At 55.8% G+C, this 22,131-nt stretch overlaps 6 protein-coding genes across 6 annotated transcripts; 3 read left to right on the top strand and 3 right to left on the bottom strand.

Moving 5' to 3' along the window:
* Positions 1-240: 240 nt before the first annotated feature.
* Positions 241-1,694, top strand: CMQ_988 (L-asparaginase precursor; the record flags this gene model as incomplete). The annotated part of the gene is made up of 2 exons (XM_014318067.1): positions 241-375; positions 441-1,694. 2 exons carry the CDS (start codon positions 241-243, stop codon positions 1,692-1,694), a joined length of 1,389 nt encoding a protein of 462 aa, XP_014173542.1.
* Positions 1,695-2,723: 1,029 nt separating this feature from the next.
* Positions 2,724-4,583, bottom strand: CMQ_789 (sh3 domain containing protein; the record flags this gene model as incomplete). The annotated part of the gene is made up of 4 exons (XM_014317868.1): positions 2,724-4,085; positions 4,138-4,300; positions 4,361-4,444; positions 4,498-4,583. The coding sequence occupies 4 exons, from the start codon at positions 4,581-4,583 to the stop codon at positions 2,724-2,726; spliced, it is 1,695 nt and encodes a 564-aa protein (XP_014173343.1).
* A 5,001-nt stretch (positions 4,584-9,584) lies between these two features.
* CMQ_977 (uncharacterized protein) lies at positions 9,585-10,743 on the top strand (the record flags this gene model as incomplete). The annotated part of the gene is made up of 2 exons (XM_014318056.1): positions 9,585-9,602; positions 9,661-10,743. The coding sequence occupies 2 exons, from the start codon at positions 9,585-9,587 to the stop codon at positions 10,741-10,743; spliced, it is 1,101 nt and encodes a 366-aa protein (XP_014173531.1).
* A 353-nt stretch (positions 10,744-11,096) lies between these two features.
* Positions 11,097-15,548, bottom strand: CMQ_1345 (serine/threonine-protein phosphatase pp2a catalytic subunit; the record flags this gene model as incomplete). The annotated part of the gene is made up of 9 exons (XM_014318424.1): positions 11,097-11,119; positions 11,178-11,227; positions 11,288-11,360; positions 11,422-12,061; positions 12,149-12,190; positions 12,276-12,570; positions 13,123-14,052; positions 14,185-15,161; positions 15,225-15,548. The coding sequence occupies 9 exons, from the start codon at positions 15,546-15,548 to the stop codon at positions 11,097-11,099; spliced, it is 3,354 nt and encodes a 1,117-aa protein (XP_014173899.1).
* Positions 15,549-16,082: 534 nt separating this feature from the next.
* On the top strand, positions 16,083-16,787 carry CMQ_512 (mitochondrial import receptor subunit; the record flags this gene model as incomplete). Its single annotated transcript, XM_014317591.1, has 4 exons — positions 16,083-16,140; positions 16,196-16,441; positions 16,499-16,599; positions 16,665-16,787. The coding sequence occupies 4 exons, from the start codon at positions 16,083-16,085 to the stop codon at positions 16,785-16,787; spliced, it is 528 nt and encodes a 175-aa protein (XP_014173066.1).
* A 464-nt stretch (positions 16,788-17,251) lies between these two features.
* On the bottom strand, positions 17,252-21,487 carry CMQ_359 (flavodoxin and radical sam domain containing protein; the record flags this gene model as incomplete). Its single annotated transcript, XM_014317438.1, has 6 exons — positions 17,252-19,698; positions 19,751-19,804; positions 20,230-20,320; positions 20,394-21,021; positions 21,081-21,207; positions 21,265-21,487. The coding sequence occupies 6 exons, from the start codon at positions 21,485-21,487 to the stop codon at positions 17,252-17,254; spliced, it is 3,570 nt and encodes a 1,189-aa protein (XP_014172913.1).
* Positions 21,488-22,131: the final 644 nt, after the last annotated feature.

Genomic DNA, 22,131 nt, shown 5'->3' with positions numbered 1-22,131 from the left:
TTCGTGGTTCAATACCAATATTGTAATGTAACAGTGCAACGTCTGTATTGACATATTTTGACGACAACATGCTCTTTTCAAGCAGGGCGTGGCCCAGTAAATACATAACACATCAGCCGTGTCCTAGGTTACAGCGCCCCTCATTACTTTGTCTACATACGGATTTCGGCGTCGATAAGCTTTCGCAGCTCGTCTTTGCGTCTTTAAATCACGTCACAGAACATAGCAGTCAATTGCAAGATGATGGAGTGCAAAAGGGACAACAGCGTGCGGACTGAGCCGCGGCTCATCATCCATGGCGGAGCTGGCAACATTTCACGCGCGACGATGACGCCGGAGAGATACCGGGCATACAGATCAGCGCTGACGGAGATTGTAGGCCTATCCGCCTCTCCAACATGCAAACAGTGACAGCTTGCTAACACCGGATGTGGCGACAGATCTCCCGCAGCAGATCGTACATGATGACGGAGATCGCAGCGAAGAACGGCAACAGCCGGCGGCCATCGGCGCTGGAATCGGCGACGTTTGCGGTGGTGCTTTTCGAGGACAACTCGCTCTTCAACAGCGGACATGGAGCCGTTTTTACGCGCGACGGCATCAACGAGCTGGAAGCCAGCGTGATGGTATCGCGAGGACGGGCAAAGCGAGGAGTCGGCGTCATGGGACTACGGCGGGTCAAGAACCCGATTCTGCTGGCACGTCGGATGCTAGAGCACGGCGATGTCGATCTGGGCGGACGCGATGCATCGGTTCCATCGTTGGGGAACAGCAGCAGAAGCCACGGCAGCATTGATGCGCCCAGTGCCCAGGGCCACACGCAGATCTACGGCGCGACCGCTGAGGCTCTGGCAGAGCGCTACGGCTTGCCGCTGGTCGAGCCTTCGTATTTCTTCACGCAGACCCGCTGGGACGAGCATGTTCGTGCTCTGGAGCGGGAGAAGGAGCAGCAAAAGGCCCTGAAGGCCGGCTGTGTATCGGCTGCCACTGCCAGCTGGTCAGCGGACGAGTATCTGCCCCAGGGCACTTGTGGCGCAGTTGCTCTGGACGAGGACGGCGTGGTGTGCTGCGCCACAACTACGGGCGGCCTGACGAACAAGCTGACGGGACGGGTTGGCGACACGCCCGTTGTCGGTGCCGGATCCTGGGCTGAGACCTGGTCGGAGGCTGGCGATCCCACAGCTGCTGCTACTGCCCGACCGATTGTGGAGCTGTCTGGAGCGTTGCGCAGCCTGCTGGCCGACTGCCTTCCGATTCCCATGCCCATCTCGTTCCAGTACAGCTCTCTGGCTCGTTCTTCCTCTTCAACAGCAGCAGCAGTATCCACGACGACACGGTCCCTCGCTCTCTCAGGCACGGGCAATGGCGACTCTTTTCTGCGTGTGAGCGCCGCGCACACAGTGGCCGCCATGGCCCGGTTCCGGCCAGTCTCGTCAGCAGAGGCGCTTTCTGCTGTGGCCGGTCCCGGCGGCTTGCTGCAGGAGAGCGCAGGCGATCGCTGGGGCCGCACGGGCGAGGGCGAAGGCGGTCTGATCGGCATCGAGAGCGTCGTCGTGCGTGACAAGCGCGACGGCGCCGTGCTCGAGGTGCGCAGCTCCATCATCCAGGACTGCAACTGCGGCGGCATGTTTCGAGCCTGGATCGACGATGACGGCCAGACGCAAGTCCGGGTTTTCCGGGACGAGATGCAGTGATGTGTAGGCAATCAACATCGACGCTGGCGCATGCCACTTCAAGTACTACTAGACGTAATCTACGAAGAAAGATTTCCCAATCTTGCACTGCAAGTAAACATATGGTGTTGCCGAACGTAGACCTTGAATCGCAAGCGATAGTAAGGAGCCGGCTAATCAGAGACGCTAGATCAAGGCACCTCACTTCTGGTCGAGTCTGCACGTAAGTTCGCAAGCAAAGAACTTGACGCACTTAGTTTCGTAAAGACCAAGGTCACTCCTGGCTATAAAAGGCCAGCGAAAAATCAGTACACCGTCCAGCAAGAAGAGCTTCAGCATCATATAGACAACAAGGCCAGAACCATCCTGGCTTTCTCCCGCTTCAACACAAGACTGCCACCACGAGCAGAGTAGAGTAGGCACATTCGAACGGGTAGGCCTTAGCTTGTGAAATGATATTGAGGAGATGCAGGGAATCAGTAAGTTTCCGCTATGAGCGTTTGACGGATGCACAGGAAGAGATTGAGCACTATTGAGGTGAACGTCCTCCAGCATCAATGCAGTTACATTTCCGTTCACGTTTTCAAAAAAGCGCTAAGCCAAGCCTAAACAGCCTCGGAAATATCTCGACCTAAATTACATACAAGACACAGAGTCAGCTCTAAGATAAGGGCGTTGTACAGTATCAATCGGTTATGAAAAAAAGTGGTATTAAGCTTTGTCGTGGCGAGAATGCAAAAATCTAAAGCTAGAATAATGGTTATATGCAGTAGCTAGGCCATCAATATGAAAAAGATCACCATGAGAGGGGGGTCAAAGTGAGCTGCAAAGGCTGTTTGCAAGTTCTCGGGAGTCCTGTAAACAGGTACAGGCGTCATCAAAAGAGAGCTCGGCGAATGGAAAGGGGAAAGATAGAAGGCTGGGAAAGAACAGGGAGGCGCCAAACTCCGAACTGAGGATATCAAACTGGGGAACGCAAGCAATTTTCGTGAGACATTATACAAAACTTGAGAAGCATTTCGTTCTTCGTCAAGGCCCTTTCGGGTAGTCTCAGGGTCCATAAATACCCTGGTTCCCACTCGAACCAGTTTCAGTCGATCCGTCACCTTCAATCGTCTTTCGCCAGTGCTCGGGAAGGCAGACACAGACCAGAGGGAACGCCTTGATCTCGCCGCTGACAGCCGGCGATATCTCCCGGCCGCGGCCTGATGTGTTGGACACCCCGCTATCTCGCTGGGCCTGTTTCCGGGCTTCCCAGTCCTCGGCACGTTCATCAGCGATCACACCTGTGGCCCAGCCGTCATCCCAGATGCCGACAACCTTGAGCATGTCGCCACGATCCAGCGTGAACTCGTCTGCTGCCCGTGGCTGATAGGCCCATAGAACAGAAACGCGGTCGCCGGGGTGGATATCGTCCTGTGAGTAATAGTCCTTGAAGAAAGGCAACTGCTCCGACTGCTGGCTGGTCAAGGCGTGTGGTGAGGACATCCCGCCAGTGCTGGAAGGAGATTGCGGGTCTTCGCCGGCGAGAACGGAGTTGCTCGAAAGAGACCCAGTCCTCCGCATAGTCGGTGGTGGTCGCAAGACGCCTCTTCGGACCCCCGAATCCGGGCTGTCGAGGAAGCCGTCAGACGACGAGCGGTCGTCACCATGTCGCCTGCTGCTGCGTGTCGAGTAGCCTGCAGCAGCACCAGCAGACAACGCAGCCGCAGATGGCACTCCTCGTTCCGGAGGCGTGGGCGAATTGCGTTCATCACGGCTTTCCAAAGCCGACATCCTCGCAATACGGCCACCAGGAAGCACGTCGAATGGCCGCTGGGCTCCGTGGGACGAGTGCGCTCCAATTTGGGACATGGTAGCCCCCCTCCTAGCAGGCGATGGTTGGTTGAAAACGCTCCCGTCTTGACTCCCGCTCCGTCTCCGTCTCAGAATCGCAAGGGCCAGGAACGCCAGGAACGCCAACAAGGCAACTCCTACAACAGATCCAATAGCAATTCCAGCAATAGCACCACCGGAAAGGCCTTTGTGGACACTATGCTCCGGCCCCGTAGAGCTGCCACTTGCGGTTGTGGTAGCCGATGCGGTCACGGTAGCAAATGTCATCGTCGTGGTAATGGTGGGAAGGATAACATCGGCGCATCTACTTGACGCATTGGCTGAGTAACAGCACGTGTCGGTGGAGTTAATACCGCCAGACGAGCAGTATGAGCACAACCCAATAGTACTATTGCCATAACCGCAGTTGTCCGGCTCGTTGTCAGTGCCGGAGATGCATTGTGCCGTGGAGAGTGAATCGTCTGGAAGTGCGCAGGTCGTAAAGTCCGCTCGTATCAATTGCTGTGCGTCCGACGTTGTATTGTAGCAGAGGGCACTATCGGCCAGAATGTAGGCTTCGCTCTCGGCAAACTCGGCCTGGACAAATGTTAGTGCAAGCAGAGCAATAAGCGCCACATAGGGTACGTACACATGAGTCTGCGCAGAGCGGGCGAGATTTTGCGGAAGTCAGGTTGCAAGCCGATACTGAGGCCTGGACAAGACTGCTGCAGATGGTTGACTTGAGAAATCGGGGATAGAGATTGCTGGTATTCGTGAGATCGATACCATGGCAACCGAGGCGCTCCTGGAATCTGGACGGAGAGTCAGTTCTTGTCCTGAACAAGGAGTGTTTAGTGTTTGGGAGTCCGTACTGTTGTTGAACATAGCTTGTCTGCACATATGAGGCGAGAGCCGAGTCGAAGCCGGCTCTGTCCGAGACATATTGGAGGAAATTACTTTGAAACGTCAGCTGGATAGACATATCAAGTCGGCACGGCAGAGCACTTACTAGTCCTGGCTAGCAGTGGTAGAAATGGACGATGACGAAAATGCGGGACACTCCGTCGAGCCCTCGAGCGAAATACAACCTGTCATTGTGGCGGTCGGCTCCCGAAATGCCTGTCGTTACGGTGGGTCAGGCGAAGATGCTCCACGGAAGCAGAAGTACAACTTCTTTTGTTGTTTTAGGCGTGACCAAGTCGCGTATGCCAGCGGTGAGGTGAAATTTTTGAGACAGCTTCTGTTTTTTAATCCTACAGCACCAGTGCCTGCATGGTTGCTATTATGGGAACTGGGCGGTGTGCTGATGCTTTGACGACCGGCAAGCGCGTCGGCAAGTCTTCGGTAAGGTGAATTGGCTTGAAGTCGTCAACGACTTGCACCGACAGCCTGGACAGCGTCAGTGGGTTGTCAGATAGCACCGGTCACGAATCTAACGAAGCTCGAGATAGGTGTAGGAAGAAGCTGTTGGGCTGAGCTAGTGAAGAAAAAATCCACCGGAGCGCAAGCGATTTGGAGTGAAAGGGGATTCGGGGTGGACTTTGTGGACTGCGTGCAAGATGGTACTCACGCTCTCGTGCCTGAGGCGGTCGACCTTTGGACCGGATCAATGCACGTTGTCGTGAAGGCGGTGCAGTCGCAGCGACACCGGGTGCAGAGACGAAAGACGAGCGGCAATTGCGAGAAAAAACGAGAGGCTGGAGATAGTCGTAGTCGCGGTCGTTCGTGGCCGATCTATCCAGTAATATGACTGCAATCCGGTGGCACTTCGCTGTGGAAAAGGGGGTGTGGGCATGCGTCAAAATCGGCCGAAGAAAGCGGAACTGGGATGACTACAAAAACTATTAAAGACGACAGGCGAAAAAAGGCCTGACGATACGGTCTTCCTGGCCGAAAGGTGAAGAGCAAACAAGGTGAGAGAAATAAAAGAGTGTACGATGGCTCCCGAAAGCGAATGACAGGAGACAAACAGAGCGGTCTGTCTGCAAGACAGGTGAGGGTGAGTACGCAAGGAAGGAACGGTGCAGGAACAGAGGCAGGAAGGCGCGATGCGACGGACAACAGCCACGCAGGACCCCGTCTCAGTACCGGAGTACGAGTACATGCAAGATACTCGTACAAGTACTCCGTAGTCAGGGCAAAGCAGGGGCTGTAGCTGTACTCGTCCAAACGCTAGTCCATATAAGGAAAAGATAATAGTCGGGGGGATGCTCAGGAACAATTGAGCAGGCGTTGCAAGTGCTGCACCCAAGCCCACTCACAGCGGCACTTTTCTCCATCTACATATGTTTTTGCTGCGCCCCGAGTTTGGAGCTTCGACCACCCACTTAAATTTCAGAAGGGCTGGTAGAGCTCCCAAGCGCATGTCCGACATGTCGCAGATGTTTGTACTATGTATGATACTAAGATATATCTTACATATCTTAAGATCTTCTAGAGCAATAGCAAGCAATACTGGTCGAGCGCCTCTGTCCAGCCGTTCCTGTTCCTCGTAATGCCTTCCACGGGTTATGCCAGACATGCATGACAGCAGGAGTATCTGAGCCGCATCCCCTGCTGCCTGCAAAGGGCTGCCAGCAATCGTCCGACCTTGGATAGCTATGACTACGATCGCACAGCGCACAAAGCAACCACGGGCACGAAGTAATTCGCAAGTACTTATTTTCACGCATCAGCGGAAAAGGTAGCCAAGAGCGGATAAAGTGATTATCGGCTTAGTCCGTTTATTGTGCTTTCGTGCGCTATTTGGGCACTATTGCCCCAGAAGCTGTTGCCAGATACGAGCACTTGTACGGAGTACGGCGTATGCTATGTAATATTGATGCCCTACCAGCCACCACGAAGTCCTCCACTATACTTTTGTGTCTGCTGATTTCCTACTTGTTTTTGGTGCGTTGTCTCCCACTGTCAAACATTGTGCGTCCGTGCCGTTGTTTTCTACGTTGCACTGACTGTGTGCTTTGGCCTGCATCCCACTTCGGCAAGGGCTCACTTTTGGTAAAATAATCTCCGGGTGGACACTCTTACTGGAGACGATGCAAGTCTGTGACTGGCCGGCTCCAGAAGAAGGTGGAAACAGGCCCAGATCTGCTTATTTGAGTGCTTGCGTGCATGTTTACTTCACAAGATGATGGTTGTTTGCTCGCCCGAGAAGCCTCCCCAAAAAGCCTCGTCGTACAACTCGTCGTTGTGGCTTCGTACGTCCCATTTAGGCTTGGTCTTAGCTTCTGACTCCACTGTTGCGCGCCGTTAGATCGATTTGGGACACGCCAGAACCAGGCCTAAACTGGGCCAATGCATGGGAAAGAGGCGAGGGATGACCATCAAACAGAGCCTGTCTACCCTGACGTAAGATGATTTGTGGTCCTTCGGGCAGCTATGGTGACTCTGGTTGGCTGGCCGGAAATGAGCTTCACTCATTCTGACGAATTGTGCTTGGGTACTCCGTAGGGCGCTCTGTTTTTTGTTTTGCTTTATCCCCGTCTTCTTTCTTTTTCTTTTATCTTTTTCCGCTTTCTTTTCTTTTCTTTTCAAATTGATCCTCGCCTGGCGCCAAATGCGTCTGTAAAGAGAGCGTGTTCAGTGGAAGAAGATTCACGTCTTCAGCGTGCAAATTACGCAGCCCCTGAAAGTTGGTAGGACGGTTCCGGTTGATTTCCTCGCTCCATGTTCGTAGGATACTATCTACCAGTAAGATATGGTTGCTACACAGCTGTCCGTGCGTGTCCAAGCTACATACGACGTACTCCGTACGGAGTACGATACGAGTACCTGATATTAATATGCCGGTAACAAGGCCTAGAAGCTCGCTGAAGTACTCTTTAGAGAGGGCGCAATCCACACAGGAGCAAGGCTGAATTGACAAGCTTCCCACCTGCGCGCTATTGACGTGCTCTCGTCCCGGCCTTTCCGTGTCAATGTACGACGTAGAAGTACGTACGGAGTACATATCTTACTTCGTGTACTCCGTATCTGTAATCCCTCTCTCGGAAACAACAATGCGTTGGATACCATTGTCGGTCAGTCCTGGACGCAACATCTTGCCTGGGTCTACTCTGTATTCACTGCAACGTACGGAGTTCTCCGTATGTGTCTAATAACAAACGGGTGCGATACGCTCCAGAGTAGGGATCGGCAAGGGGTGAATATACACGCTGTCGTTGGATGCCTCGTCTGAGATGGAACGAAATGAGGGATGGTATATTTCTACCGCCGCATGCAAACCTAAAAACAGAATCATTGGGCAGCACATGCTGCCGTGATCCAACTACTCGGCGTTTGGCCAGCCGCCCGTGTTGTTGTCCCTGTTCTCGCTGGGAACGACGCGTGACTGGACAGCCAACCTAGCAGGCAGGCCTTAGGTAGCACCATGTCGTTGCGGCTTAAAAGCCGGCAGACAACTTTGTGTTTATGCGATGTTCCGTATAGATGCTAGCACGGCAACTTACAGCCAATGCCCACCAAGATGTGAATTCGCTAAAATTGAAGCGAGCTATAACCAGTGCTTGTCGATATCGCGGGAGAAGCAATGACACTGCAGGAGGAAACATTAGATACATATATTACACCAAAACCGGTTGTGGCACCAGATATAAGCACGGAGGCATTGCAGTTCCCGTCATCTAGTGTTACTCAAAATCAGGAACATAAAACAGCTGTCCGTGTATCCTTCAACCATGGCCACTTTCAACCCATCAAGCAGTGGTTACCATGCCGTCGGCTGTTTGCTATATGAACACGCGCCCAAACTCCTCTTCGGATTCCACCGCTATTGGCCGTAATCCTCCTTGGTTATTGCATACTGCATACGATTGATCTGCCTTCCTAGTTTACACGCACTTCGCCATGTGTTGTAAAAAGTATATCAGATAGGGTCATTTTTAAAGCAAAGGATACCGTACGGCTGTTATATGGTGATGCTTACTTTCTGTTGCGAGCATGTCATTAATGGCGTCTACAATGCAGCTGTTTGTCCATACGTCCATATATTATCATAACACGACGGTTAAGATGCCAAAACTGAGCATCTGAAGGACGCATCCTACGTTTATTATGAGCGCCTTGGTAGGCTATGTCAGAGAACGTGCAGCTCTGTTTTACCATTCGTGAGCAAGGTCGATCATTCATGCGTGCTATAGGTAATTCTGAAAATGTGATACAGACAATAAGAAGCGCTAGATCAAGCAAGCGTTTCAATATTGGCAAGCCACAGCTATTGCTTACGAAGAGACCTCGCCATTATCAAGCACGATCAATGCTATAAGTCCGAATTTCCGACTTACAAAGCACGCGAGTCGACGTCACTGCACTCAAGGAGCTAGTATGAGGTGTTGATCGCACCTGTAAACTGCATTACGTTGCCTAGGAGCTACTCCGTACATAAGTACAGGCATTACCGAGTACAGGAGCCACAATAATTGAGGGCGCCCTCATGTGAGCCAGACGGCTGTACGGAGTATAGACTGCTTACAGGACGCAGAGATGACCCGACAAAAGCGTCACCAGATCGACAGAGCCTTCAGGTGCGGCGACGCGTGTGGCTTACGCGCGAAGCCGCATGACTAAGCGTGGCTCGAAGGTCATCGGCGACTCGCCCCCCGACCTGAACTGACGGTGCAGGACTGTTTGGGTACGGCAATGCCCTTCGCTGGTTGGAGCGGCTAGTTGCTGTATGGAGTTAAATGGCCTAGCCCCGATGATGTTTGATTGCAAACTCCGGTTTTGCTCCATGATGGCGAATTTGCCGACTTTTGCACAAAGTATTCTTTGCTAAACGCCGTTGGGCGTGTTGGTCCGTCTTATGGCTGAGACAACTCCCTCGCGGTTTCCTTTTCAGATGATTAGGCCAATGGGCTACTGTGTATATTAGGCAGGGCTCTTCCAGCAGATAAGATGCAGCTGGACCATCTCTGCCAGCGTTGTCTTTCACGAGCAGACGACAGCAGACGGCCGATAAATATCATACGACGGTAATCCTGCAAACAACATATAGTTTATATATTTATCAATATAAGCGTTACAGAGTACTCAGGAATACGGAATACGGCTACAAAAAGCGGCACTCTCTGCAGTGTGACTTTTGGGAATAGCTTCAGGATGTCGGCCCACACAACGGTGCGTTGCCAGAGGATCGAGACGTGTCCGTGTTTGTGCATCCCGCTGACCAGGCCAGCTGCATCCGCCGTATGCATCGACCCAAGCCGGGCTCGGCGGGCTGCCGACGCCCAAGGTCGACATTGCGATCTGCGCGGTGCTGCTTCTCTTCTTCGCCGTCGGGGCGGCCACCAACATGACCATCTTCCAGATCAACCGGCGGCGCGACCACAGGTTTCTCTTCTCGGCCATGACCTTTGGCTTCTGCATGATGCGCATCGTCGCGCTGGTGATGCGCATCGTGTGGGCGACGCGTCCGACCAACGTCAGCATCGCCATTGCGGCCAGCATCTTCACGCTCGCCGGCGTGATCATACTCTTCATCATCAACCTGCTCTTCACCCAGCGTCTCGTCCGTGCCTATCGTCCACGTCTGGGCTGGAGCCGCCCCGTCACGGTGCTCTTCCGTGGCCTGATCGCCTCCATCCCCGCCTGCCTCATCATGCTCATCATCGTCACCGTTCACTCCTTCTTCACGCTCAGCGCCAATGCCCACCGGATGGAACGTGACGTCCAGCTCGTCGGCAGCACCTACTACGCCTTCCTGGCCTTTCTGCCCATGCCCGCCATGCTGCTCACCCTCGCCGTCCCGCCGCGGCCGCCGCACCATGGCCCTGTCGAAAACTTTGGCCGCGGCCGGCTCGCCACAAAGGTCCGCCTGCTCGTCTTCACCAGCTTCCTGCTGGCCCTCGGTGCTGGCTTCCGCTGCGGCATCGCTTACGACCCCCGCCCGCGCTCTAGCCCGGCCTGGTACCACAGCAAGGCCTGCTACTACTGCTTCAATTTTGTCATCGAGATTATTGTCGTCTATACGTACACAATCAGCCGCTTCGACCGCCGCTTCCACGTCCCCAACGGATCCTCCGGCCCTGGCCACTACAGCGCCGACTCTTCAGATCGCGACCTGGGCTCTGTGGCCGCAGGCCCCGATGGTCTGTCTCGTAAACGCTCGTTGGTCGACCTCATCAACACCGAGGCTGATGTCTTTGGCTCCGACACTGAGCCGTCGGCATCCGGCCGCGACATGGAGCAGCGGGCCCAAGACTGGGACGCTCAGGTAGCAAGAGAGCTGCAGCTGGAAAAGGAGGGCCAAGCCGTATAATTACAGGCTCGCATGTCTTTCTTGTCAAGGCGCTGGCCGCCTGGCGTCTTGTTAGGTGTGGCTGGCAGGAGATTCAGCTCAACTTACACTGTACTATCTAAAAGACTTGTTATACCGGCATAGAAGACGGGGGATCGTAGTTCGTCCTACGGTCAATTGTTACTAATAGATACCACACTCTACTACAAGCACGTGCACAGCAGGTATGGGCAATCGTCCAGTATGAGTTCGCTGGTCTCGAGTAACATTATCCGTGCAGCTGTAGCATGAGACGTCTAAGTATGAGCACTCCCACCACCGTGAAAGACGGGCATATAAACAAACACAGGTCCAAACCCCCTTTCTAGGCACTTCTACAGGAAGTAGTCCGGAGTACCTGCGACGGGTTAGACTCGTGGTTCCGGTCCGTGTGCACGTGCAAGGCGAGGACTTACGTCTGGAGACCATAGGCTCGCCTGCTCGAGGGCAAGGGTCGAATTGTAGGCTGCGAAGAAAAATGGGTCAGCAAGCAGACCTGTCTAGGCAGGGAACCGAGAGTACTGACAATGTGTACTTGAGGTGCTCGTCGATCTCCATGATGGCTGCTTGGTTGCCACAGCGGTAGCAGTAATTTGGTGCTGAGCAAAGTTAGCAGAATCCTGTCGTTTCGACTTGTGCAGCCGTGTCTCGAGTACGCACCCGAGAAGATTGTCACCACGTTTCTATCCTGAGACCAGTTGTAGCCCTCCATGACCAGCTGATGGGCACGTGCGATGAGCGTCAGGCCGTTGTTGTGGTTGAAAGCTTCAGAGATGTCCTGGCCAAAGGTGTAGCCGGCACCACGGGGCGATATGCCCCAGCCACAGCGGTCGTCAGGGTCGGACCACAGCAGGTCACACATGGGTCCCTCGTGCGGCACTTCCTGGATGCGGTCGAGGGCCCTGATGTTATCGAGCGTATCGATGCTGGGGGACAGTCCGCCGTGGAGGCAGAAGATCTGGTTGTCGATGAGGGCGGTGAGGGGGAGGTAGTCGAAGAGGTCGGTAAAGTACTTCCACACGTTGGCATTGCCATACTTGCGGAGGCACTCGTCGTAGAAGCCGTACACCTGCGTGATCTGGCGGGACTCATGGTTGCCTCGCAGGATGGTGATGCGTTGCGGATAGCGGATCTTGAGCGCCACCAACAGGGTGACGGTCTCGACCGAGTAGTAGCCGCGGTCGACGTAGTCTCCCATAAAGAGGTAGTTCGTGTCCGGGTTCGGGCCACCGATCTTGAACAGCTCCATCAGGTCGTGGAACTGTCCATGGATGTCGCCGCAGACGGTGACCGGGCATTTCTGTGGCAAGAGGCGCGACATGGGTGAGAAGGGCCATCACAACACGGGGCGGGACAGGAGCGGAAGAGAGGGACGGAAAAGACATACCACCGGCTGTACGTTGGACTCGTCCTGAAGCACTTCGCGTGCCTAGGTCAAAAGCACAAAATCACAGTGTCAGCTCCACGTCTGTCGCGACACGTATCGCGTGTGCAGCCGCGCCGCCGAAACGCACCTTTTCGCACAGCCTCTGGACATCGAGCTCGCTCAGCTGCTTGCAGCTCATCAAGCTTTCGATCCAGCCATCTACTGTCGGGACGGTTGTGGGTTCGAGAACCGGGGGAGGCATTAAATCTGCAGGACCGCGACCGACGTCTTCCATGTTCGTATCCATGCTATGGCGACACAGCGCGCGGGGATCAGCGTATCGAACGGTCTTGGGCGAGACCAGAGAGAGACGAGCACGGCCGGATGGGTGGCCGGGTGTGATGACGAAGCAGATCAAGGGGCGTGCCCGGCGATGCGGTCTCCTGTTTTGATCTGGCCAGAGATGGGATGGGGTCGAGCCCTTGTTTATCTATCGCGGGGTGCTGGCGTGGCGACGAACGAAAATCGGGGTCGCCGATGGAAAGACGCAAAAAAAGGGAGAAAGAAGGGCGGGCGGGCGCTCGTCGGTCGCTGCGTGATGCTGCGAGGGCAACAAAAGCTTTTGTGGCTGTCGATGTTTTGGCTCCAATTGATGTGGTGAAGCAAGGGAAACCGGGGACGAGGGGGAAGCGGGAAAACAAGCGCGGAATTGTGTGTTGGCTGCAGCCCGTCTCAGTGGTCCCAGCGTCCCCCCGTGCGCTTGATAAGTACATTTTAGGCGGGGTATATGTAATTGGCAAGCTTAGTGTGCCTGCACGGTGTGTATGGGCTCGTATGGACGATTCGCACTGTGAGCATGTCTTCTAGAACGTACAACATGTCATTTTGCAGGTCATTATGCTAGACAGAAGGAGAAGCGCCATAAAGCAGAAAGGAGAACAAGAGCGTGTTGCAGCACAACAGAGTATTCGTATCAACCTCACCTTCACCCTCACTCCAGACCCTGGCCGACCAGGTTGCGAAAGTCGAGGCTGACGTCGGCCAGCATCTTGGCGTGCTCGCGGGCCTGGTCCATGCAGCGCTGCCACACGTCACCGCCGCGCTCGGTGCTGCTCAGCTGGCGGGCCAGGATGCGATTAAAGGCCTCGACCTCCTCCTTGGCCCACTTGACGCAGGCGCTCATGACAGCCGGCGGAAAGCAGCTCTGGAAGCAGGCGACGGTGTTGCGGATGACGCTGAAGCAGACAAACGAGAGCTCCCAGATATACAGGTGCAGGTCGCCCTGGAAGATGCACTGGCGCGCCCGCTTCTGGATGGTGCCGCTGCGCGCCTCCAGATAGGCTTCCCGCGCGCGATCCTCAAAGCCAAGTCGCGTCAGCCACGACACGTTGCGCTGCGTCTTGCGCTGCTGGCTGTGCGTGTCGACCAGCTCGCGGATCAGCAGCGCCGCCAGCCGTGCTGATCGTTCCTCCACCTTGAACTCGATAAAGTCCTGGGCCACCGCGTTGCTCTTCAATCCGCGTGCCAGCGCCTGGATCTTTTCCACTCGCGCCACCGACGGCTCAAACTGCTGCAGTGCAATGTCAATGTCCAGCTCGTCCATCTGGCTCTCCACCCATCGCAGGTTCTGCTGCTTCCCGTCCACCTCGATCAGCATGTCCTTGATGTCTGACAGCGTCTCCAGCAGGTCGGCCTTTTGCAGCAGTCCTGGATCGCGTGATGCAAAGTAGTTGATCGTCTCCTTGGCCCGGTTGTTGGCCTCCATCTCCGACTGAATGTTGCGCCGCAGCTCCTCCACCACCTTGCGGATGTTCTGCAGCAGCGCCGCCTTCTCGGGGTCCTCGCCCTTTTCCGTCCGGTAGATCACCGTCTCCTGTCCCACGCCACGCACCATGATCGCGTCAGCCAGCCGCGACCGTCCAGAGCTGGTCGCGTTATTGTTGCTGTTCGTGCCACCGCCATTGCCGCTTCCGCTGCCGTTGCCGCCGCCACTGTTGCCGCCTCCGCTGTCGTTTGTGCCGCCGCCTCCTGTGCTTGTGATGGTGCCCGTTGCCGACTCGCCCGAGCCGGCCATGTCGACTACCTCAATGTCCAGCAGCGGCCAGCAGCGGTCGGCCACCAGCTTTAGCATCGGTCCGGTGCCTCCGCTGCCCGGACCCTCGACCTTGCGCTTCTTGCGCGAGGCCACCAGCAGGTGGTCGTTGAGCAAAAATATCTGCATTGCCCTCCGCGATTTGTATGTCGCGTTGTCCAGCTCGATCCATTGGCCCGCGTTCTGCACCACGTGGCGGCCCATCGACATGGGCAGGAACTTTTGCGATCCCTCGACCGTCTTGTACAGCGTCTGCATCTGCGCGTTCCACAACGCCGATCGATCCGCCACCGAGCTACGCTTATCACGCTTGCTGAGCCCGGTCGCGAACCCTGTGCCGCTCAGTCCGACGCCGTTGACACCGCTGCTGCCTGCCATCCCGTCTGCACCTTTGCTGGCCGACGAGGCCGATCGCAACGCCGTTGTGTTCGTCTTCAGATCGGCCATCAGGTTCCGAAGCGTCCGCATCTCTCCCTTGAGCTTCTCGGCCTCCTTGCTGATCTTGATGAACTGTGACCGGTTTTGGTAGATGTTCTGTTGCAGGTCGGCCGAAGCTCGAGCTCGCAGATTGCGCAACGCCTCCTCGTATCGCCGGATCTCCTCTTCCGACGCGTCGCTCAACATGTTTGCCACGTATTGGTCTGCCGCCAACTTCGGGTCGCGCAGCGCCTTCACGTCTACCGGAATCGGCGCGCTGCTGCCGCCGCCTGGAAACCCGCCTGGAAACCCGCCAGGTCCGCTCCCACCGCCATCGCCGCGGCTGCGCAGTCCTCGGTCATCGCGCCCGCGTGATGCTGGCAGCCCGTTGCCGCCCTGCCGTCGGTCTCGGGTCGACGACTCGTATCGGTCAAACGACGGCAGCGACGGCACCGGAGGGGCAAACTCGTGACCGGGCATGTCGTTGAACCGTGTCGAGTACCGCCGTTTCACCAGGTCCGACGTCTGTTCTGCGTCAGAGCTCTTCCATCATGGGAAACCCAAAACAAACACCGAATAAAAACACACCTTTCCTCCTGACTGCGGCTGTGGCCTCGGCCGTGCTGCCACCTGCGCATCGGCTGCCGGCCGTGACCCTGCTCCTCCCGCCAGCCGCGAAACACTGTCCGGTGGGCCATTGTTGATGATCGGTGCCGATATCTGTCTCGGGGCGCTGATGACTGGCCTCGTCTTCCGCTTGGTGCCGCTGCGCAGCGAGATCTTGAGTCTGTCCTCCGACATGCTGTGTGCTGATGTGTCGCCGCTAGCCGCTATCCTAACGCGGCACTGTCTTCTGCTCGAAAGCGTGGTGGATACGTGCTGCTGCCCTGGAGGTCGCTCGACCTGCAGCATGAAACTCGATCGGGAGCTGCCAGCTCCGACCTCCCTATTCCTAGGAAGGATCACGTGACACTTCAACACATGCTACCGCAAAGGCCCCGCACTGCTCACTGATTGGCTAACCGCCCAGGCCCGCCAGCCGCAGCGCCTCTGTCGCTGGCGGGAGACCACTGAAAAAAAAATTCATTGGCAATTCGCCTAGTGGTATGTTCGACTCGCAGCGACGACGGGCGACGGAGAGAAAAAAAAATACGCACTACGCAACCGGCACGACAACTGCACAAACACGTTGGCCGAGACAGGACAGACAGCCAGCTCCAATCGAGTCATTGGTGCCCGCTCACAGCCAGACCACGGACCAGCGACGAAGACCGGCTTGCGATCGGCGGCGCGACAAAATTTTCCCCCATCTCTCACCACTACCACAGCCAAAGCAACCCCCTCTGTTCGATTTTCTTTCCGGGCGCCCTCGTGTGATCTTGCTCCGGCCATTGGATTGATCTAGTTCTCGCCCTTGGGCTTTCCTTCCTCCGCTCTGCCGCAGCCATGCCGCCAACATCACTCACCACTGCCTCGATTGCGGCTGTCGCAACCGGCCTTGTTGGTGAGCCATATCTCCACCTGCAGCTTCGCTCTTCTCGACCGCTAACCCGCTGCAGCTTACGCCCTCTACTTTGACCACCGCCGACGGTCGCAGCCCGAGTTCCGCCGGGTGCTCCGGAGAAACGAGCGGCAGCAGGCCCGGGCTGAAAAGGAGATGGCTCACAAGGAAACCGCCAAGCAGCGCGAGGTCATCAAGCTGGCCGTCGACCTGGCCAAGGCCGAGGGCTTTCCCACCAGCGTCGAGGACAAGGAGGCCTTCTTCCTGGACCAGGTGTCCAAGGGCGAGACTCTGGGTACTGACCGTGAGCTCAATTCATCTTCTCCGTCCCAATGCAAGATTGATACTGACAGCCTCAAAGCGACCAAATCGATCGAGTCTGCCCTCCACTTCTACAAGGCCCTCAAGGTCTACCCAACGCCTGGCGATCTGATACGCATCTATGACCAGACCGTATCCAAGGTGAGAGAGAGAATGCTTTTATTTCGCTGCTGGACGCCTGCTGACTCACTCTTCTTTGTTGCCAGCCCATCCTCGACATCCTCGCCGAGATGATCGCCTTCGATGCCGAGCTCAGCATCCGCGACATGGCCCCGCAGCCGTCTCTCGGGGTCAACGACCTATTCCCGCCACAAGCGAGCCTCGACTAAAGCTCTCGGCCTCCCCTTCCTCTCTTCCCGGCCTCATGGCCCCCACCCCTGTATTTCTCTACACGAAAATCCGTCTCGATGGCCGGCGTCCCGTTGGAAGCCGCCTCACCAACCCCACTCTCTCTCCATTCTGCGTCTTGACGACAAATAAAGTTGTATTGCGACCGAGCAAAGGATTAGGTCGCTGCACTTCCTCTTTGCGACATGTGTTCTGCCGGGCCTCTCGCTGCAGACATGGATGTCTTTCTTTTCTTCTTTTCTATCTCAACCCAAGAACACAGTTGGTCAACCCAGGGTGCATGGAAGCGGGTATTCTGGAAGGAGAAATTTACAGGATCAAATCGCTTTTCACTTGACCATCGTGGTATCTACCCAAAATTGTGTCTCTCGTGCGAGCACCCCTCCATCCAATCGGGACGCCAGCTTCTTGATTCCTGTCCATCCCATCCAGATCCTTGTAACTGCTAGTTCGCCATGATTGGACGACCCTTGCGATCCACCCGTTGGTCACGCGGGTCAAAGCCGCCTTGACCCCAGTTGGCCCATTCCGGTGTTGCCTCGCCCATGTAGTCTTCGGGCGAGAAGTCGCCGTCTGGTCCCTTCTCGCGCAGCAGCGCAAAAAACTTGTCGTAGTCGATCAGCGTGTGCCACCGCCCGTCCACCCGGAAGCGCTCGCTCGCAATCAGCACACAGCAGCTGTGCGCGTGCTCGGCCGCCAGTCCGTACGCCAGTCCCCGGTCCCGCAGCTCCTTGTCCAGGGCCACCACAAAGTCGCACACCTCGTGGTAGAACGGCACGTTGGCCATCGTCAGCCCGACACCGGCAGACGTGGATGTGCCGCAGTACGTGACCCCCTTGATCTCGATGAAGCACGGCAGCGCCTTCTCTACCAGATCCGCATAGCCACGCACCTCGTCCTCGATGTTGAAGCCCTTGACCAACGTCAGCCGGAACACCGTCCGCTGGCGAAAGCGCTTCTCGCGCAGAATCTCCAGGCAGCGCTGGAACCGCTCCCAGAAGTCGCGGTGCAGCGGCCGATCGATCTTGCGCAGCGAGTCCCGGTTGGCCGCGTCGATCGACACGTACAGCTGCGTAACGTGGTGCAGCGCTGCCAGCTGGTCCGGGTGCTGCGCGTTGCACACCAGAAAGGATGAGATGTCTTCGCTGTGGAGCATGCCCAAGAACTCGTTGATGTGCGGGTAGAAGATCGGCTCGCCCACCAGCGACAGCGCGCAGTGCCGGATGCGCATCGCCTCGGCAAACCGCTCGGCACGCACGCCAGGCACGCCGCGCAGAGTCCTGATCTTCTGGTAGTGGTTGGCCTTGACCCCGTTGAAGATGAGATCGGGCGGGTCGACCACCCACCGCCACGACGTGCCCACCGGGTTGGTGCCGTGACGCCAACAGAAAACGCACTTGTTGGAACACGACAACGATGGCGTCGTCTCCATGCACTGGTGCGAGTGGATGCCGTAGAACGAATACTTGTAGCACGATCCACGGCCACGCAGCGCCGACTTGGTCCACCGACAAATCTTGACCCCAGAGTGCGACCCCACCACTGCGTACCCCTGCTTCGTCAAGGACTTGTACGTGGGAGAGTCCTTGGCCACCATCTCCCGCACAATCGTCGGTGCCGGCGCCGCTTTGGTCCCACGTCCTGCACGACGTGGGCCCTTTCCGGTGCCATCGTAAGAGGTGAAGTCAACAGCAATCGGTGCCGGCGTTGTGCTCGCCTTGCTGTCTTCCTGGGACTCTTGCAGGATCCGGCCCAGATCCTCGACGTCGTCGATGATACCCGTCTTCTTGAGGCGGTTTACGTTTGCACTTCGAGCCGCGTCCTCGCTGAAGAGCACCTCATCGTCTTCATACTCCGCATCCTCGTCGTCAGCCTCTTCATCGTCGCTTTCGGTAGGATCGCCCGAGCCAGGTACGCCTTCGCCCAGACTACCGGTTTGCGAAAATATATCAAGCACTTCCACAACACCGTCTGACCACTCGGCCAGCCGCACCATCGCATCGGACTTGCTGTCACCAAAGCCCAGCGGGAAGGCTCGCTTGCGACCCGACAGCTTGGCCATCCACTTGTCAATCTCCTTGGCCTGGGTGCAAAAGCCTTCCTCCTCCGTGGGCCAGCCCTCCTTGTCGCCAAAGCCGAAGACAGAGTAGCCGATCAGAGGCGTCAGAGGTGCTGTATCAATGCGGAAGTCGTGGTGTGTCTCCTTGAGATGTTCGAGGAACGTATCGTTGATCGAATCGATGTTGTAGCTTGGAATGAGGAAGAGGTAGAAGAAGTCGGCTGCTGAGCCATCGCCCTCGCCATCGGCTGTTTTCGTGAGAGTCGGCGGTGTGATAAAGTACTCGTCGTAGTCCACCTCAGCCAGATCCAAGACTTGGGGAGCCGCAAAGGTAGTGCCCTTGCTTTTCTCGTGAGACTCTAGAGATTCGCCCAGCTTTGTAGCATAGTCTTGGACAATTTTGGCCGTAGCCCCGGTCAGGGAAGAAAAGAAGATAACGGATTGTATTATAGACGAGCGAGCGGTTGCTACGCCGTTCTCTGCCCGGCCACGCCCAACAGGCAACTCGCCCTTGATTCTTCGCGGCCCAGCTGCCGTTGTCGCCGACCTACTTGCAGGCTTTTCTGTGGATACCAGAGCAGCATTGCCTCTCTTTTCGTCTCCTAGGCTGCTTACTTCGGCAATCACTGTTGCTGGCGCTTTCTCGGCTCTGTCGTCTACTTTTGATTTGTCTGTCGCATCATCTGCGTTGTAGATCTTGGGGAAGACAAGTAGACCTTCCTTATGATCATCACCTTTGTCCGTAAAGAAGAAATATATGCGCAGGGAAACCAAGATGGCAAATGTGGAAAGGATGATTGGAATACGGTAGTGATGCCATATGTCAGTGGCTCCTGGACACAGTCAGTCAAGTGTGTTTTCCGTGGGCGTTGCCAAGTACCTTACCGTCTGCGAAATCGCGCAGAACTGGGCTGGAGGCCCGCACGGTCGAGGCCATAGCTGCTTGTCGATCCCAGCTTCAGTGTCGTCGACTGCCTTCGACGTGAAGCTGTAATGGTTTTTTCTAATGAGTGGGGATTTCGCAATGCGATTTGACGAGCCCCTCATTCGTTAGCCGTGGCAGTTTAGCCCCAACCCACAGCGCAAGGCAGGCGCGACCCATATTGTGAGAATGAATTATTAGGGCCAGCGTCGGCTGAATGGGCGATTGAGACCCTATAATAGGCCATCTGCAGTAACCTGAGCAGAACTTTAGTATGGGCTTTAAGCTGCCTTATCTATATTGGATATACAAAACAAATCATAGCTCTCATCAATGCTGAATTTCTAAACGTCCTCTTTTCTTTTATACCCCTCTGCGTCGGCAGTCTATGCTGTCTTCTCCTCCGCATTTGTCACCGTCCCGGAACTCAAGTCTTTCAAACAGGGGGCATAAAACATGTCGCCGGTTAGAGCCAAGAGGACAGTCTTAGCAGCGATGACAGCCCAGAGACACAAAATCAAGATAGAGAAGATCTAACAAAGAACGACTCGGAGTCAGCAGGCTGCGCAGGGATCCATTGTATGTCTGTGTTGTTGTTTGTCTTACCTCGGTCAGGACTTTGAGAAATATACTCGAAAGTTCGGTGGCCATCAGACCAGTACATGTGGTGAACACTCCTAACGGAAAGGTGAAACCCCACCAGCCCATGTTGAAGGGAAACGACCTGGTAGTCGAGATGGCGAAGATGGCAAAGGCAAGCCAGCCCAAGGCGGCTCCCCACATGACAAAGGCGCACAGAATGCCTACCATGTACAGGACAACGCCACCGTTCATGGCGCTGGCTGCCATGGCACTGCTGCTGCCGGTCGGTATACTGACACCGTTGAAGGCACCGGTGACGGGGAGCAGGCCAATGGCCACCTTGCCGAGCTGCTGAATGGCGAAGCCGCCCTGACCGAGCGGCCCGATGGGCAAAAACACAGACACAATGGCCTCGCGGGGTGGCAGGTCGTGAACTTGCAAGCGCAGGAAATAGATAGACATGATGAGAAAAGAGAAGGCCTGGCCCAGCCCCCAGATGATGTACGAAACCACGAGGGTGATCACAGCATGGTTGTCGTTGGGAAGAACCTCGGCCACGATGCCGCCCGACGCTGCGGCGACAATGACGGGCACGACGGGAAGCAGTAGGGCAGCGGTCATGTTGGACAGCTGGTTCTTGTGGAGACGGACCCTGTGTTTCGTTTTTGTGAGCCAGCGAGAGCACCACGGGCTGAGCGGCCGGGATCTTACATGATGAACGGAATCGTCAGGCTGGTGACGCAGGACATGGCCACGTCCACCCACCAGAGGCCCCAGGCCAGATATATGGCCCAGTTGCCCCAGCGAGCACAGACAAAGACAAGCATGTTGATAATAGCTGAGATAAGTCAGCACGCGCAAATCCCAGGCGTGTTCGGTGGGAGGTAATGCGTACTAGCAAAGCCCATCGGTATGCATCCCAGAAAGAGCGACTGGGCCGGATGTTTGATCATGACGGCCCAGATCTCTGGGTACAGTATATACCGTGCCATTGTGATGGTCATGAAGACGGAAAACAAGCTAATGTTGAGGGCGAAGATGGCAATGGAAATGTATCGCATCCACTCTGTGCTGTAAGGCAAATTGTGCAGTAAGATGGACACAATCCCAGTGCCCATATTGACGGAAAACCAGCTGGGATCAGGTCAGATGACAAGACAAACGAAACGCGAAAATAGGAAGCTGCCGTACGATGGAGTGAAGTTGCGGATAATGCGTCGCCAGCCGGTATTGTTTTTACATGGTCTGCAGGGCTGGACCGTTGTCTGGCTACTTGTTTGATTGGTGTCGGGCTGGCTGTCGCTCTGCAGCTGGTCCCCCGATGGGCACATCGGGGCGAGTTTGCCCTCCGTGGCCATGCCTGCTGGTGTAAGTTGTGACATGGTGATGGTTGTCGCCATGACTTGAAATCACGTGCTAAGAGAAATGGCAAGAACTACTCCGTAGAATGGATCTTACTCTGTACATGTGAGCTTCCAGTCAGCCATTGTCTACGGACGGGTCCCTTTATAACTAAAATGAAGAGCGCTTCGAATTCGAGTCACGGCTTGAATAAAAGGCATAATAACGAGAGCCGGTTATGATTCATGCTTCGATGCCGACCAGTAGTTGCAAACCCCTGTCTGAAGCGGCTCTCGGTGCCGTCGCCGACAAGGTTATCGGCAAAAAAAATTACTTACACGGTGTAACGAATTAGGTGGAGACATTAGTCTCCAATCTTGCCACAAACAATTCCAGCGCCGTCCAAATTTTGCTAGTGCCT

Source organism: Grosmannia clavigera (genome assembly GCF_000143105.1).
Source record: "Grosmannia clavigera kw1407 unplaced genomic scaffold GCSC_140, whole genome shotgun sequence".
NCBI classification, from domain to species: domain Eukaryota; kingdom Fungi; phylum Ascomycota; class Sordariomycetes; order Ophiostomatales; family Ophiostomataceae; genus Leptographium; species Leptographium clavigerum.
This window is presented reverse-complemented; position numbering and strand designations above follow the sequence as displayed.